We start from the raw sequence: 18,996 nt of genomic DNA on the forward strand, positions 1-18,996 counted from the left end.
GATCTACTCAATGATGTCATTTGAGATGTCAAGTGTTTTCATAAATTATACCACAGGACGTCATGAGTGATGTTATACTTGAGGTCATAAGCAGTGCATGACGAGTTATAGTTAGCTCTGCTAACTATAAGAACAAGTTACTTACCTTCAGCCTTGCCTTACTGGTAGAGACAATATCTAGCCACAGATTCCTTACCTTTGAATTTCCCAGGCGTCAAAGTGGATCCAGAAGATTTTTCATGAACAGTACCCCTGTGCGCAAGTAAGTGGCGTCGAGCAGCTCTGCACGCCATAGTCTGCATCGGATGTGACATCCGCTTCTCCTATCTAAACACCACCTCGGCGAGCTGACGTCAGTTACTTTTTCACGACTTTCCATGCCAGGACAGCAGAGCCATAAAGTGCACTGACACTGGTGTGTCCTAACTAGGGCCCTGAAAGGCAATATCCCTAACTCTAGAAATCTGTTCACAAAGCAGGGAGGATAGGTGGGTTGGAAAGGAATCTGCAGCTTGATATTGTCTCTACCAGAAAAGGCATTGCCGAAGATAAGTAAATTGTTCATCTGATAACGACTTCTAGCCGCAGATTCCTTCTCCTTGAATAGATACCCAACCAATACCATTCCCAGTGGCGGGCTGCAGACAAATTAGTTAACATAGGAAGCCCTGCAGGACTGAATGGGTGAAATGCCCATCCCGCGCACCTGGCTGTCCAGGCAGTAGTGTTTAGTAAACAAATGCAGGGATGTCCATGCTGCTGCTTGGGAGATGTCCACGACTGGGACTCCATGTGCTAATGCAGTGGTCACAGCTTGCGCTTTCTCACTAGACTTCAAGTTGTTGAAAGGGACTGAGTCCTGCTTGGATTTCTTGCACTTCTGACTAGACATACTGAAAGGCTTTGACCAGTTAGTGCACTTTTCGCGGAAGCACCCTAGACATCGGGACCATTGACAAGATCTGCAGCTTTGAGCTAGATCTATGCTTCAACTGTGACCACTTCTTGAGCTCGGCAACAAAGTTTTACCTTCCAGTCCAGAATCTCCTTGGGATGCATGAGGGTGTGTCTCTGAAGCCCAATCCCAAGCACATGGAGTCCCAGAAGTGGTATTTGATCCCTATCAGTTACCAGCTGCCAAGCCCCTCTACATCTATGCTGCACTGCAATAACAATGTCTTTGTTACCCACTTGATCAGTTCAACCTTCCATGTTGATATTTGTGCTGCATGATTAGATTTCCAGTTCTTTGCTATTAGGCAGAGAGATGAGTATGGTCTATCATTCTATATGTCAGTGTAGTCTTTTTGGATCTTTTAATCCAACCACCCTCTTTCCTGCTAAGTGTTTTGTATAATTAGGATTCCCCTCCCAGAAGGGACACACCCAAAACATAAGCATACATTCGGCCTCGCCTGCTTGACAACTGGGTATGAGTCTGGCAAGGGTGGTAAAATTTTATGAACGCAAAACGGACGTAACATTTCTAGAGATCACACGAGGGTATCCCATCACTTGCAACCACTCACTAGAACGCATATCCTCACTCAGGTCAGCAACCCACCTCTTGCACAGAGTTACTACCGAGATCCTAGTCAATCCTAACAGGACATTATCCCTTTGTATGACTGCTTTCTAAAGGCTTCACAATGTTATTATGGTCCGTAGGGCAACATGTGTTTGTGGCATATTCCCACTAGTCCCCAAAACGAGTAGTCCACCAAACAGTAGGAACTGACCTTCTGGTATGCCTCTTTATAATCTCAGTGTTAATGTGTGTAGCTGATCTCCATTTGGTAAGTCTCCAAACATACTGACCCCTTATCCTGCCCAGATGTTTAAGTCCACTAACTCAACCAGGTTGACTCCTTTTCAGGCTTTAGTGGCTAACCATACAAGAAAACTCAGTTTGGAAATAAGGGGAAATTAGTCCCAAAGCAACTATCACACAACTGGAGAGTTTGATAATTCGTACCCAAGGACATTTCAAATACATAAGTCATACATTTTTTAATCTACTACGTATTAATTCTTATGAACTGCATACCTCAGACCAAAGGCCAAGCCTTTGATGTGCATTTTAATAATAAACATGTTATTTAAAAATACAATGACATAAACATAAATTGTAGCAGTTTATTGATGTAATAAATACCAAAATTCTGGTGAAATGCAAAGCAGCAAGATGTAAGAATATATCTTAGTCATCAAAAAAGTAAACCTGTTTCCATCATATGTAAAAGAAGAAGAAATCGATTTACAAAATGATTGGTTTTAAAAATCAATTGCTTGCAGATGGCAGTCCAGCCCTGGTAGTTATAATTCCAATACCATAGCAAAACCTCTTTCCCACAAACAGATGGGAGATTCCACTGTGCCTGCAACCTTGGGCACCGTTACTCAAGATTCGGGCGCTAATATCTTCTTGACATACTTTTGCACGTTTTCATGTAACTGAGAACAAGTGGCCGAAAAGGTTTCCACTGCAAGTCCCTTCGCCGCTTCCGAGCCATTCTTCATAGCACGATAGATGGGCAGAGTGTACTTCTGTTTTCCCTGCAATATTTAAACACAGGTCTATACTCATGAATACACAACATACATGAAAATACGATGAAAGGTTGGGAGGTGAAATACTGTCGTTTCATAGGAGATTACAATTTCACTTCCATTGACGAAGAACACATGAACCTACATTTTCATGTTCTATGTCCCACCAAAAATGAATAGCAATTGGCGTTCAAACTGATAGACTTGGGTATGTATTTTGGCATCAGTAAACTCTGCCACCTACAAATACCTCGCAACATTTGAAACACAAGTCAAGTTGGCAACATAGGAATTACAGGGAAATTGTTGTTTGGTTAATGGGGTGACTTCATGGGTCTCGACTTCAAATTTTGAAGAGTAAAATGAGGTCAAATGACTTCAGAAATTTCTAAAAGAAAATAACTGAAGATAAATAGCCCATGATATTTTAAACTCAAATTCACTTGTACTGACTTCCTAATACTAATGGGTGGCTATCTGTATTACCTCAATTCAGTATTTCATGCCCACAACATAGTTAGTGGTTAAGTATTTTAGACAGGAAGGTCAAATGGAATGCCCATAGGTTAAAGTTGATGGTAAACGGGTTATTAAGATATATCCATTGAAAGTGCGGTTAAAGTATACAACGATGCAAAAAGGATAATTGTCTCTTGATGTTTCATAAGGAGTGCAGCCTGAATATCCATCAGTTTGTAAAACTGCATCACTTTTTCATCAAAGCCCGGTGTAAGGCCAACTGATTTAATTAATGGCACATGGAATGCTGCCTTAAATGACTATTTTGACTACGTGTCTCTTCTGTAATAAAATCTGCTTAGGTGCTTGAGGGTTTTGCATTGCATAAAGGGAAATATAATAAGTAACCACAATAAGAAGAGATTACAAAACAAGCTACGCCTCATAACCTCACGTCACAAACATTAGCATAATAGTTTCGAAAATATAACTGCATTGCTTTTTGTAGCCTAGTAAGTTCGCTGGCAAAAAACAAAAAGCCATTCATTCACTAATCATTTCAAGACTAGATTTCGGAAACTCCGTAGTAGCAGGTTGCCTGTCAAACATCTACTGGTCCTGTAAAAGTTGTGCTACGCTTGGCAGCCAGGAAGGATCAGCTGCAAGCAAATGTGGTTGTATCACACCCGTTCACTGTGACATCCACTGGCTCCCCATCTTGGTCAGAATCCAATTCAAAATGTGTAGTATTGGTCCTAATGCCACCCATAGCTAGCTCACATATCTCGGGTGGCTCAAGGAGTGTCAGAAGTCATACTACCCTTCTGCTTCAAATACGAAATTCTGAACTTCCAGTGCACGAACTCATTCGTCTGGGACAGTAATCTCAACCTAGAACTCTTTGCCCAGCATTTTCGAACCTTGCCCTCAATAACTTCACCCACTAGTTCACAGAAATAACTCATGCCTACCTGCTCAGACAATTCCTCCGCTACGTTAGCAAATTATCTTTGGTTGTCCAGCAAGTATGTAACTTCTGAAATGTCTCGTTTTAATTTTACCCACCTTCCTAAAAATGATGCGGTGCTGTCTGAAATATCTCAATTTAAAGTACTCTCACAATGATAGGTCCAGGCATGCTCACACCTATAGATCCAGGAACGCCAAATAAATTGTTAAAATAAATACATTAAATGTATACATGTCAGCCATCAACACCAGCACGCCTGCTTCTCTTGCAGACAAGCTTACCATCTCTAGGGGCTCCCTTCACACTCGCAGCCAGGTCACCATCAGGCTGCAGACTAAGAAGGGTACAGAAGGCCTTTTCTATTTATGCATCCAGGACTCGGAAGAAGAAGCATGAATCAATCAGGGATAACCAAACACGGTTTCAATTTAGGAAAGAGATGATGACTAACATTTTAAAGAACTTTACATCACAATACATTAACAGTCAAACCAGCTACCTCTTCTATCACTCACTGAATTAAAGCGTGTTTTTGACCCTGTACATCGGTCAGCTGCCTTTTTAGTTAGATTTGTGCTATAGAAATAATGCATGCATACATACATATTTATGTTACCGATACAACTCAGGCTAAATTCGTAATTCAGGCGACCAATACAGTTATTTTAAACTCCCTCAAAGGAAGAGAGGGACTAGAGGAGCTTGGGATTCAGTAGAGGCTGGGTTTAAAGCGTCTGGCTTGCATGGTAGAAAAGGAATTCATTAGCAAAAGAACCTCGGAGTCAAATGGAAGGAAACAGTGTTTAACAGATCGAAGTTTTATGTGGTGTAGCTAAAGCCTAAGTTTGTGATGTAGAACGATGCATACCTCTTCTGGTAGGCATCTGAAGGTAACCCAAATGATATAGAACTTTTTATCGGGACAGCTGGCAGAAGCCTTTCCGTTGAGGACCTTTTTCAGACATAGTTCAGCTTAACCCTGCATTTGGCGCCCACTAAAGGCAGCCGAAAAGGTATTTAGGGATGCCAGAGTACAAATTAATATAATGCAGCTCGTTCTTAACCATGGCACGGACTACAACAAAGTGTAAACGGCGTAGGATACAAGAAAGAACTCAACAGTCTTATTTGGAGCAAGAAAACGTATTTTATATAGTAAGTCACAGTTAAACCGTACTCAAAAACAATCCAGGGTTTTGCAAATATTTTTAACGTAATAGGTGAGAAAAGTGAAACTGAGGGTTGGGGGTTGACCATGTAAAGGTTGACATATAAGCATAACACCTAAGCCCAAAAAACCTCTTCTGCTTTGGAGGTATACCATGCCCAATTGTAGAACTCATTCAGACGTCTCAAGCTTCTGAACCATTCAGAGAAAGTTCAGAAATACCCTGGAAGGTCTGGGTGTTGTAAACATGGTCAACATCGTAGCAGATGGAAGTCAAGGACCTGTATCCATCCAATGAGACAGCATGTATGTGGTACAGTGGCAGATGAGAAGGCCAAACATGTCTATTGTGGCCCCAGGCCAAAAGGTCTTAAGCCTGGCTTGTGAAAGCATACAGCAAGATGCAGTACAAAACTTATGTAAAGGTACAGTTCTTCTCTCCAAAAGTTCAATCAGTCAATCAATCAATCAGGATTTATAAATCACGGCTAATCACCCAATAGGGTATCATGGCACTTGCAGGTCGTAGAGTCCTATTCAAACAACCAGGTCTTAAGGGCCATTCAGAATTCCTGAAGTGAGGTGATGGTCCAGTGGTGCATGGGGAGGCTGCTCCAGGTTTTTGCTGTGATGTGAGAGAAGCGTCCTCCACTTCTGCTTTAGTAGATGTGGGTCGTATGGACAAGGGAAAGGGAGTCAGAGCGTAGTCTTCTCAACGGCTGGTGGAACTTCAGGTGGTAGTTAATGTACACAGGTCCTTTGTTGTGTAGAGCCTTGTGTGCGAGGGTCAGCGGCTTGAACTGGCATCTCTTCCTTATGGAGAGTCAGTAGAGTTGCCTGAGGTGGAGTGTGATGTGGGTTCATCAGGGAAGGCAGAGGAGGAGTCTGGCTGCAGCGTTCTGTATGGTCTGAAGTCTCTGTAGGAGGTGTGTGGTGATTCGTAGGTAGAGGACATTGCCGTAATCCAGTCGGCTGGTGATGAGGGCCTGTGTCACAGTGCATCTCGTGTGTAGGGGTAGCCACTAGAAGAAGTTACTTGGCATGTGCAAAGTGAGGAAACGGGCATAGAAGACGCTGGTGAGCTTGTTGTCAATGATGATTCCTAAGTTTCTGACAAGGTCAGAGGGAGTGAGTGCGGGTCCTAGGCCTGGGGGCCACCATATGTTGCCACTTTTGCCAAACATCAATACTTCCATCTTGTTAGTGTTCAGCAGCAGGGAGTTGTTCTTTATCCAGTCAGCGATGCTTGTCATGCATCTGTAGAATTTGGTTCTGGTGGTGGAGGGATTGTTGGTGAGTGAGAGGATGAGTTGGGTGTCTTCTGTATAGGAAATTATGTTGAGACCGTGACATCTGACGATGTTGGCCTGCGGGGTCATATATCCGTTGAAGAGCGTGGGGCTGAGGGATGAGCCCTGGGGGACACCGCAGGTGATCTCCTTGGGTTCAGAGGTGAAAGGTGGGCGGTGTATCCTTTGGGTTCTTCCGGTGAGGAAGGAGGTGATCCATCTCTGCGCATTCCCTTGGATGCTGATGTGGTGGAGTCTTTCGATCAGCATGTGGTGGAATACGGTGTTGAAGACTGCTGAGAGGTCGAGGAGGATCAAGGGTTCGGTTTCTCCTCAGTCGAGGAGGGTTCGGACGTTATCAGTGGCTGTGATCAGGGCAGTTTCGGTGCTGTGATTGGTATGGAAGCCGGACTGGGAGGCGTTGAGTAGCTCCAGCTATGTCATGAGTTGCTTGTTGATGATCTTTTTTTTTGTACCTTTGCTGGGAATGGGAGCAGGGAGATTGGCTGGTAGTTTTTGGGTTTGCTGGGGTCGGAAAGGTTTTTTGAGTAGTGGTCTGACTTCAGCATATTTACAGGTGTCAGGAAATGTTGCAGTGGTGAGTTCCTGGCCAATCCTTTGGTTTCCAGTGTTGAAGATATGGTGCCGGCATGGGTCTGTGGGAGCTCCCGAGTGGATGGATTGCATGGTGGAGGTGATGGCCTGGTTGGGGAGGATGTTCCAGGTGGTCAGTGTGTGGTTTGTGTCGGTTACGGTGATGGTGTATCTATCAAGGAAGTACATAGCTGTGGGTTGGATTTCAAAGTTGCTGTATATGGTGGCGATATTGTTGTGGAAGAAGTGGGAGAGGGTGTCGAACAGCTCCTGTGAGGGTGTGATGTTGTTTTCACTGGCAGCAGGGTTAGAGAATTCCTTAACGATGTTGAAGAGTTCACTGGTGTTGTTGGTGCTGGTTTCTATGCATGCAGCAAGGGCTGTCTTCTTTGTTCCCCTCAGTAGGGGTGGTAGAGATTGAGGAAGGTCTTGAAAGCTGCTCTGTCGGAGGCTTTCTTGCTGGTGCACTTTCTCCTTTCCAGATGCAGTTTACTGTTAAATGTGTCTTGTCCAGAATGAAAAAAAAAAATTACGCTTTTAGGGTGTGCTTGACTTCAATAGGGTGTGTTACTGATGCAGGAAAGCCATAATATTCAACAATTTTGAACCACCCAAAGTAGCAAGCAAAATCAGGTTTAACAACTAGGTAATAGTGCAGTGGTGTATAAAGGTTGCCAAGGGCCCATACACAAGCAGGGAAAACTGGCCCCATATCCCTAGATTTGGTAGTACAACAGTTAAACCTGAGGCGCCATGCACCCCTTGCACCATTGGGACCTGCTGCACTATTGATATCCACTATCCTGATCGAGGGAATTTCTTTAGAAGGTGTCAGCACATGTAATGGCTTGCATCAAGGCCCAAGGAGAGTGAATTGTTAATGATAAAAGCAATAGGTCTGCCAAACAATGTATGCACAGTCTTTTTTTCAGTTTGAGGCCAGCTCTGTATGCAGCAGAGGACTAGGTGAAACAGACCAATCCTTGGAACAAGTAGTGCTTGTTAAATTCCAGGAACTATAACTACTGTGAGTGTAGAGATACCAGAACCGGCACCTTGGATTTTGTGCTCCTTTCAAGCCCGGGTGTAGCTTTAGAAACGTACGTACAGTAAATACGCAAATAACACAATAAATGATGAGTGTAATCAGTGCAGTTACTTAATAAGAAGAATAGCAGGTCTTTTAAACACTGAAAGTTTCAATAGTCTAGTAAAATGTGATAGGTATCATTTAAATGAGGCTTCTTTGTTGAAACTATAGGGCAGGGGGCGAAGAGTGAGAGTCATGCCAGGGGTAGTGTACCCACTGCAGTCAAGATGGAGTTCACTGTTTGGCATCAGGGCAAGATGGGAATGCTTGTGTACACGTTAGGTGAAGACCAGAACATAAAGGTCGGTGGCAATCTTTGGGACCACTTGCACTGCTTACACAATCCTTACTGAGGGAGGACTAAAGAAACGTGTGGTATTTGGGCCAGCCAATAAAATTAGAGCAGTTTACGTTTTATTAGTTTTTTTTTTATTTGTATTCCTATTTTTCCAATTTGTAAATATTAACTGAATGCATGACCAATGAATGTCTTGGTCTGTATGTGCAATTTCAGAACACCTCAGTCTGCACCATACACAGCCAAGTGGATTTGACAAAAGCCTTGGTGATGTTCCAGCATGGTTCTCGCAATGCAATCTACAAGGGGCTCCAAAAAACTAACCAATACATTTTAAGAGTACAGAAATAAGCTTCCAGAATACATTTAAACTTACAGAAAAGAGATCGTGTAAACCCAGCTTTAGAGGCAATCTTCTGGCTCCTAGTGGATTCTAATGGTAAGGTACTGTGGTACTGGCCACTATTCAGGGTGGAAAGACTGACCCAGACAGGATACAAGCAAGATGCCTTAAAGTAATCCTGCACTAATCCATACTTAACCTTTGTCATTGGACACAAAAGATAAATACCAATGGAATACTTGTTTACTTGGAAACAAGATAAAATATGCCAATTTTTTACTCTTTTTTTTTTACCTGATGAAGTGGATGTGAAAAGCGTTAGCATATGTGGCCTTCACAAAAAGGATGGTAATATTTACAATCTGCACTTAATGTACTGTACACTTCGATTTTTATTGGAACATACTAATAAAAAGAAGTTTATACACAGCCATCTGAGGTGTAAGTGGTTTAGGCCTGGGTGTAGGACCCTACCCTTCTATTGAGACAGAAGGCCCTCCCAAAGAAGCAGCCTGACTGGAGAACAGACGCTCAAGGTCACAAGTTGAAAGTACCACACTCTCTGGCTGAACACGGCAGCAGTAGGATGACCTGAGCCAAGTAGTTCTTGATCTTCTTCAGAACTTTGGGCAGCAGATGTAGGAAGGGAAGGCATAAAGGAGTTCTGAGGTCAAGTCGCACCAAAAGACATCTGAGTGAGAAAAAGTTTGGACATGGTACATTCTCTACAGTGGCAAAAAGCTCAAGCCAGGGTTCTCCCCACTGCTGGAAGACACCCTGCGCCGCCTCTGAGCATAGCCACTATTCGTGATCTGCTAGGCAATGCCGGCTGAGTTCATCCACCCTGGAGTTCAAAGGTCTTGCCATGTTGTACAACTAGGAAGATGCCCTGTCGACTCAACCAGCTCAGAGGCACAGACCCTCTTTGCACAGGGCCAATTACCCTATTTAGCCCTGCTTTGTTGCAGTACCACGTTCGATGGAGGTGTCCATGACAACCTGTACCCGCTTGTCCTTGATGAATAGGACTGCCTTTAGTGCCAACAGAATCACTCAGAACGCCAACAGATTGATGTGGAAGGAGGTTTCTGCTGGAAACGAATCATCTGATCACAACCTCTCCCAGATTACTTCCTCAACCCAGCAATGTTGCATGTGTCACAATAGTTAGCTCTGCGTAAGATACTGGGCTGTCTACCAATGGACGATTGCAGTCCAGTAGTCAACACTGCAGGTCTTTTGCCGTCTCCTCTGGCATAAGGATGAAATCTGAAAGATTTCCTTGGTGTTGCTACCACTGAGACTTCAGATCTCACAGTACGGGCTGCAACTGCCATCTAGCACGGTCCACAAGCAGGATTCACGGGGCCAAGTACATCTACCTTGAAAGACTTAGGTGGTCTGCTGTTGCAGAGGTAGGGCCTGGTGTAGCAACTGCTGGATACCCCTTTCAAAAGCTTTGAAGGAAGCAATACAGTTGGGGAACCTGCAGTATGGGAGGTACGAGGTCTAGAGTGTACCCTGTTGCCTTGCTTTTTTTAAGCACTCTAGTGTGAGTCTGCCTGGTCTCCGAAGCGACGGGTGATGTCAAATGACATGTCCATCAATGGTGTCTGGGCATCCTTTCAGAAGCCCTTAAATCATATCCATGCTGGGCACTGAAGCACAACACTGGTACCAGCTGCTCTTAAACAGTCTCTAATGTCCAGGCCCGATTGTATCAAGTACTGTGCCCTGTCCTAGCTATTCTGAATTACCTGTAACTGCGGGCACAATATTGCTTAAAATGTCCTACAAAGCATGTGACTGTGGTGCATAGGTGTATTCAAAAGGTGAGGAATCTACGGTTAGAACTACCCACCAGAACTTGCTAATTCTCACCTGCATGTCTTGCCACAGAATGTAAAATTTCCTAGCTACTGTTAGTGAAAGATTCAATTCTATAAATGTTACGGAGGCGAGGATTACCCCACCCTGTGATTTTATTGCAGTCATCCCACCAAAGGTCAAGGACTTCACTGTATGCTTAAATTAATGAGTCATTTGGAACTGAGATATGTTGACTTAAATATTTTTAATGATGGCCTCAGTCAATCACTGTGGGTCTTGTTGGTCGTTTCGTTAGATGATGCAATAGTGCATCTGACTAGAATGACACCCGATTTATTTTTATCAGATGGGGAAAAGAAACAAGAGAAAAGAACGGGACTTTCTAATTAGGGGCTAAGGCTTCACACAAATGAAGAGATCTTTCTTTTTCTGAGGGTTTATGTAGAGGAAGTTCAATGTTTGATTTCACACTGTATCTACATGGGTATGTAATGGTTCTTTAGATTTTCCTGATGACACTGTAAAGCTGTAAAGGTTCAGTAAAGTTCTATTTTGGTGGTTAATGTTTATTTAGCTGCTGATGAAAATAAAAGAAGAACATTTAATCTTCGCCTTCGTGCCCTTAAAAGAACTGAAAAGTTCCTTCACAGTAGATTGGAAATTTTAAATAGAGCTTTACTATATCAAAAGAAAGGAGAGAGAGTAGAAAAACTACAATCTCCAGGGTGATGCCACAAAACAGCACTACATTTGAAAAGCTGATTCCATGAATCCAGAAAATCAAGTTAAAGATTATCAATAGTATTAAAGAAGAAAAGGAAATAAATGTATGAAAAAAAAAATGAAAAAAATATATCAGAACAACAACAGAATGAATGTTACATAAAAAAGGATTTGTGTTACAAAACTGACTTGTGTCCAGACAAACTGCTCTCACCGTCACACTCCAAACATGGACAGAAAACAGTTTTATTTTCCATCGTTTTAGGTGACTAGAACTGGACTATAACTTCTGATTCAGCCACAAGTTTGTTATTCCCTTGCAACCAGAATCCTTTCCTATTATTTTCTTGCCAGTAGCTGTAAAAAACCTTCACAAACCTGGCTGTGCAGAAAGTCCTTCACTTGGCCGAAATGTGGCTCGTGGTTGTTCTTCAGGACGAGCTGGCACCATCTGAGACGAAGTTCAGCATTCTTGGCTTTTGAAATCATTGGGTACTCTTCACCTAGTTGCACTATATTACCTTTAAATAAAAAAACAACAGTTTTGCTGACATTCATTCACTTTAATTTTGAAACAATTTTCTTTATCCCCTCTAGTACCTAGGTCGACCCGCTTACATCATCCAGACAACATCTGCAATGTAGAGGCCCTCAACGGGTCGTCGTGGGAGGGGCTGATCCCACACATCCCACCAGAGTGCACTAAGAGTAATAGAAGAGTCAGTTCTACACATGTCCATCCTCAGAGGGCATCACCAAGTTTGAGGGAGGCACTGCTGTAAGATACAGGTAAATTATCAAATTATCAGCAAGGTATGTGCAGCAATAAAAAGTAGTGATGATGAAAACGGGATCGGTCAGCTTGCCACATCCCACTGAGGCAAAGTATTTCATGACTTGGGGAAACAAGAGATAAAGGGGTAGGTGAGAGGTAACTAGGATGGTCTAGTACTAGGTCTTGACATAAGATCCCCATATATTCTTAGAGGTCGATGCTTGGTGGTTCAACTTGTAGATTAGGCCAATGTGCCATTTGTATTGGGTTCTTCTGAACATTCCACAAAAGTCAGGGTAGCAAATGATTACCAGTCTAAAAATAAATATTTTACCCACTGCGAAAGCTGAATCTAGCCGACACTCTTTGTGATCCCAAATATGCCACCAGTATTGGGCAAGAGGGCCAGCTCTGGGGAAGGAAGGAATTGTAGTTGCTTGATGAGCGTAGCGTGGCCCAAATAAAGTCCCAGAAAGGCTGCAGTGATGAGCAGGTCCAAAGAATAGGGACCATGCCCGTGTTCTGATATCTCCTGCATGAGGATGTGTGAGATAATTTTGCTCCGTACAGTTTCTCAGGCCACCACTGCCAGTCATGTATGACTTTAATGTAGCTAAACTTCAGAATAAATTCTCTGAGGATCCTGTCATGGTCATACAGACATTTTACCCAGTCGTCTTTCGAATACTGATTTGCGTGTTTTCTATTCCATTTGTATGCTAGGGATTTGCCAGTGAGCTTAGAGTAGAGGCTGTCTATTAATGTTTCATATAAGCCAGAAATTAGCTTCCTGTAGTAACCTCACTTGTGGAGATATCAATGCAGAGTAGATGCTTGTAGATCAAATATTTCCAGGCCAAGGCGTTGGTCAGGTGAGAACACAAGTGTATGCAAGACCACTGCTAGTCCCTATGTCTGGGTAGTCAAGAACGATTTTAGGGCGGTTCCAGAGTATCTACACCTATTTTTTAACATTTAGTAAATCTGAATGACTGGCGGTCTGGGTTTTCAAGTCTGGGGCTGAAATGATGTAGTGTATGACTAAGTGCTGAGCAATTCTGTAGATTTCAATTTTTGGTAAGCGAAGACCACCCAACATGGTGGAAGTATTAGCTAAGAAAGAGTCTTGGGGGTTGCCCTTGGCAGACGAAAGTTTTGATTCTATTGTCGAGGGATCTTAGAGAGGAGAGGAGAGAGGGAGCATACCCAGAACAAAGCTATAAATCGAAGTGACTACCATTTTGATGATTTGCATTCTGTCCCAAAGGGAAAGTTGAAGCTTGTCACATCATTGGAAGTCACTGTATTTGATCTGCAAGGTCGAGTTCACTGACAGAACATTTTGGATTACGAGGATTACTCTTTCCCCTAGAAGCTGTCCTCTCTGGTGCTGTCAAATGAAGCTTCCAATGTTTAGAGGGAGACGAAGCACTCTGCAAATTCCATTGCTATGTCCGGGGCAGTGTTAGTTGGGCTTTGTCACGGCTGTTGATCTCATGAATGACCAAGAGAACCTCCCTCTGAGTAGGAATGACAAGAGCCCACCAGCTTGTTCTCCATGTTTGAATTGTCTACACCTCAGATATTGAAAAGCCTTTTCCACTAGGAATGTAAAAGGTTTATTAAGTTTGTATTTCTTGGAGAGTACATGTTGGAGAGCAGCACTGCTCAAAGAAGCACGATTGATGCTGCAGTCTCGTGATCTCTGCCTCAAAGTATGTTCACTGTATTGTCATTTGTTTGTATGCAGTAGACGTATCTTTAAACATGCCAATTTTGAGGCCTTATAGTGGAAGGAGTTATATCCCTCGGACACCACTAAAGTGTATTTAGACATTTGGAAGTGCCTCGTTTTATTCCAGTTTTATATCCTGATAATACCGAGGAGGCCATCTTAAGACATAGGGGCAGGGATAGACTACCTCAGTCAAGAGTAGGAGGTCTTCATATAGCATCAACTTCAGTTGGCCTGCAAATGTGGCAGTGCCTTGTATCTCAGGTGTTTAATGTACATCTATTGTGATAGGTTCCAACGCAATTAAAAATGGTAATGGGGAGACGGGGGAAGCCTTGGTGGGTGCCCCTGAAGGTATTTATTGTGTTGAATAGAAAGTCATTAGATACGTTCGACAATGGGGCTTTTGTAGAGCCACTTTGTCATCATTATGAATTTAGGGACAATGCCTATGCAAGACATAGTCTAAATGTTTACCCCAACACTTGACCGAAGGCCTTCTTGGCGTCAAGGGAGAGGGCCACTTTCTCCTCTTTACATTCCTCGAATGCCATAGGAGATGCATAAGAGTAAAAGGTGGTTGCAGGAGGAATGTCCATGCACAAAGCCTACTTGGTTCCTGTGAATCGGCATGGGAATTACTTTGGTGAGACGCAACATGAAGGGACCAATATTTTCACATCATTGTCAAGCTATATAGGGTAGGAATTCCTGAATTCTAGGGACTCTTTCCCCAGTTTGGCGATGAAGAAGATCACTGCTCTGTTAAGATCTGTTGGCAGAACACCTAGCTCCATTGCATCTCTGAATACCCTACAAAGTAGAAGGATCGAGAAAAGAGCCATGAATTTTAAAAAATGAAGGCAAATTAGTCTTCCTTTTGGGCTTTACTGGCTGGCATCGTTTTGATGGTTTCTGCAATAGGAGCTAATTGCGCACAGAAGTACAGAATCTAGCAACTGGGAGGTGCATATAAAAGCTGTCTTTCTGATGCTGTCAAATGAAGTTTTCAATGTTTTGAGGGAGGCGAAGAACTCAGCAAAGTCCATTGTTATGTCAGTATTAGTAGGGATTTGTCACGGCTGTTGATCTCATGAATGACCAAGTGAGCCTCCCTCTGAGTTGTAATGAGAAGAACTCACCGACTTGTACTCCATGTCTGTTGTGACGCGCGAACACCGGCAGCTGACATCCAGGGACTTCGAGTTCCAGCAGGAGCAGGAGAAGAAGAGGGGGTGGAGCCTAGCCCCAGTGAGCACTATTAAGCGCCAGACAGCTTTCCGTTGCGTGAACACCAGCAGCTGACATCCGGCTGACATCCAGGGACTTCAAATCCCAGCAGAAGGAGAAGGAGCAGGAGCGGAGCCTAGTCCCAGTGAGCGCTATTAAGCGTCAGACAGCTTTCCGTCGCGTGGAAAGGAGGCTTTCCTTGGAGATGGGTGATTGGCGCCAAGTTTGTGTAGTAAATGATGCCTTGGGGGCTTTGGAAGTTGAGGTGGTTCATACAGGAAGAGAGCAAAGTGCTGCTTTAGAAACCCCTCCACCTGTAGAAATGGGAGCTTATGGTGGGCCTGGACCCTCGAGGAAAAGTAAGAGGCTCCTGATGGCCTCTTCCACGGCCTGTTCTTTGGTAGCTGTATTCGCCCCCCCTCGCCAAAAGAAAAAGGCTCTGAAGAAAGCCGGGAATAAAGTGAAATCATTTTTACCTGAAAGTACTATGGGCCTGATAGATGGCTTTGATTTCTGCCAGCCCTTGGGATGTGGAGTAAATAACCTATTGACAAAATTCAAGGAGATAATGGAGATCCGTTTGTCTCCAGTTCTGGCGAAATTATTGACCTTTGAGAAAGCAGTTCTCCGGCTGTGTGAGCGGGAGAGGCATAGTCAACCCACAGGTGGACCTTTGGATTTCAGCTGTTACCACCAATCAAGGGCATTTGAAGGTTCTCCTAGGGCACTGGAGAGAGTAACACAGCAACCAGCTAACTTTGCAAAGCCAGGGGCATTGGGCTCCTGTGTAGAGACTGTTTTGGCCCCACTAACTGCTCCATCAACAGGTGTGAGGGTGTATAATAGCCCTAGTGATGGTAGGCAACTGGACTGTGGTGAATGGGGGGTTGGAGGGGAATCTCAACAAAGCAGCAGGAAACAAAATCGGCATCTATTGAAGAAAAGTTCTCCACTGGCCTGTTTGGAGCTTCCTCCGGCTTGTGCCCCTTATGTGGTGGTGCTGACAAATGTCCCTGTTCTCGCCCCAGGCTTTAGTGAATCCACAGACCAATTTAAAAATAAGACTGGCCACTGGCTGAGGAAAAACTGTGACTTTGCATGCAAGGAGCTTAGGGATATTCTGTTTGTTAGAAGAATTGACTGGGTGGGGCCCCAAGAAAAAGAGGGAATCAGGGATTGTATTTTCATAAACTGTCGATATCCCAGCCTGGCACAACGGCTCCTTTCCACACAAAGTATGGGTTCTCTGAGAGAGGGAAAGATTAGGATGGTCCCTTTGGGCTATTTTTTTGATCGTATGCGGCAGGGTGTTGAGTTTCTAGCTGGTTCGGGCAGGAGTTTCCATTGAGATCAGAGTGCTCGGCAGTTAACTAGCAGGAGATTTGATATTATTAAAACCCCTCATTTGGAGGGGGTGGATTGGCACTGTGAAAAGAGAGATACAGCAAGCCTGGTAGTTCCCCCCCAACGCTGATATGCCAAGGGAGGTCCAGTGCAGGAAGATTACTAAGTGTTGCCTTATCTCATGGAATGTTGCAGGGTATGATTCAAACTTTCTGATTGGGCATGGGTCAGGTGTCTGGCTCATTATGACTTTATTATGCTCCAAGAAACTTGGTCGTATGGGCAGGTAGCTTGGGATGGTTATTATAGGTTTGCAGTCCCGGTATTTCAGTCCCACAGAGGTCGCCCCAAAGGTGGTTTGGTTACCCTAATCCGATTTTACAAAATAGTGAGATCATTTCAAATTAACTGTAACCATCAGGGCATATTGATTGTTTGGGTAATTCTCCCTGACAACTCTAATGTTCTCTTGGTCAATTTCTATAATGCTGTCTGGGATGTGGGGTGCCAAAGGAGGGTCCTTTTCTCAGTTCTTTAGGTATTGAAGTGTAGAATGGAGGAGGTGGGGATGGAATTCCGTGCTGTTGTGTCAGGAGATTTTAATGCCAAGATAGGACGATATAGCACAGTGGTAAACCCATTTGAGTGCGAAGATTACTCAGCTGAGGGTGCTCTGGATCCTAGGGGCATGGCCTTGATTAAAGGTTTAAGGAACATGGGCCTCTTGAATATTTGTGATTTTAAAATGGTGGGCTCTGATCAGCTCCCTACTTTTGTAGGTAGAGGGGCTGGTTCTACTATTGATTATATTTTTGTGTCCCCATCATTAAAAGATCTGGTGTTAGGAGGAGAAGTGTTAGAGAATCACCTTAGTGATCATAACCCCCTCGCAGTCTGTTTCAATTTCTCAGAGACCCTATGCAAACTAGGATGGGGTGGGCCTGCGCTGGTGAGGATAAAAGACCAGGGCAGGAGAGCTGGGTGGGAACAAGCAAACATCCAGCAAGTAGTAGTAAGGGTAGTGGGTGACCATTTAAATCTGATCACTGGTACACTTCTGGCAGAGACTTCCAGTCCGAAGGAAGTAAAGGCTACAATGTTGAGAGTGAACAAAGCTTTTAAGGACTGTTTGTTGTCAGCTGTCCAGTCCCCCAGTAAGTATGTGGGTGGTTGGTTCAGAAAAGCCTGCTACGATGCCAAATAAATCCTGAAAAAGACTCTTAAAGCCCACCCCAGAGATATGGACTATATTAGAGATGCAAGAGCTAAGTAAAAAAGTGTTCTGAGGGCAAGAAAGCTCAAGCTCAAGGAAATAGCCTGGGAGAAATTGGAACATGCACTAGAGCACAAGGATCCTGGCCTGTTTTGGAAGGTTGTAAACAGGGGTCTCTTTGAAACTAAAACTTCAGAGAGTCTGGGCTGTAATATCGCCTCTGATGTTTGGGTGAATCATTTTTGAGGGGAGTCCCTTAAGAGACAATTGGGATAGACAATTTTATGATTCACCCAATTTAGCGATCAGGCTCACACTCCATGAGGTTAGGGAGGCGCTCTGTGGTAGCGCTAGCAACAAAGCCCGGGGCCCAGACTAAAAAAAGCCCATTGATCTTTATAAATCTTGTCCCCAGTTATGGGCACCTATTCTGTTGAATGTTCTTAATGCAGCAGTTACTGTGGGAATTCCTGCCACTTAGAGATCGGCCTGCATTATTACTGTGTTCAAAAAGGGGGATCGAAATGACCCCAAGTCCTATCATCCCATTACCCTTCTTGATTTCTCTGCTAAAATCTTGCGACGGATTATCCTCAGGCTCATTGAGGCTTGGATGGCTGAAATGAAATTTTGTGCTCGGCACAGTATGGCTTTAGGGAAGGGCTTGGTACCCAGGAACAGTGCCTAACCTGTTGATGGGGATTGGAAAATATACACTAGCCAGGAAAGGGACTTTATATTTTGCCTTTATGGATCTTAGCTGTGCCTTTGATAAGGTAAATCGGGCTAAGCTGTGGGAGAGGCTAAACCAGTTAGGCATGGATCCCCATGTTGTGGAGTTGCTTCAGTACCTCCACTTAGGAACAAATGCTAATGTAAAGGTGGGGGATAAATGGGGAATGTTCGGATACTTTTGAGTTAAATAGGGGGGGTGCGCCAAGGTTGTGTCCTGGCTCCTACTCTTTTCCTTCTGTATACCAATGGATTGTTTGACTTTTTAGTGGAACGTTGTAGGGATGCTCCTAAAATCAATGGCAATAGTGTCCCTGCATTGATCTATGCGGACGATGCGGTGCTTATGGCCCACACTATGAATGGCCAACGAGAAGCAGTTGGAGCCTATGATTCTTTTATGTCAGCCCCTGATCTAGAGATTAATTGTAAAACATCACATTTTATGGTCTTTGGGAAGCCTCTTAGCAGGGTGGGGGTGCTGAAGATTAAAGGACAAGTAATCAGCAAGGTTCAGGATTCCCCCTATTTGGGGGTTGTTTTTGATGACAAAGGTACCTGGAAACCCTGTCTTTCTAGAAGAGGGGTTCTCCTTAATGCTACAGTTAGTGTCACGTTTGACATTGCTGCAAGGGTGGGGAATAAACCTATCA

General features: G+C 43.8%; 1 protein-coding gene across 1 annotated transcript in view; it reads right to left on the minus strand.

Annotated features, from left to right (window-relative positions):
* Positions 1–2,122: 2,122 nt before the first annotated feature.
* RNPEP (arginyl aminopeptidase) overlaps positions 2,123–18,996 on the minus strand; it is a 208,487-nt gene continuing 191,613 nt past the window's right edge. Inside the window, exons 10-11 of the mRNA XM_069238946.1 lie at positions 11,693–11,835; positions 2,123–2,556 (exon numbers count right to left, since the gene is read on the minus strand). Of these exons, the coding sequence (XP_069095047.1) occupies positions 2,401–2,556; positions 11,693–11,835 (299 nt within the window). The 3' untranslated portion in view covers positions 2,123–2,400. The remainder of the gene's footprint in view (positions 2,557–11,692; positions 11,836–18,996) is intronic.

The sequence above is a fragment of the Pleurodeles waltl genome, chromosome 6 (assembly GCF_031143425.1).
Source record: "Pleurodeles waltl isolate 20211129_DDA chromosome 6, aPleWal1.hap1.20221129, whole genome shotgun sequence".
Classification (NCBI taxonomy): domain Eukaryota; kingdom Metazoa; phylum Chordata; class Amphibia; order Caudata; family Salamandridae; genus Pleurodeles; species Pleurodeles waltl.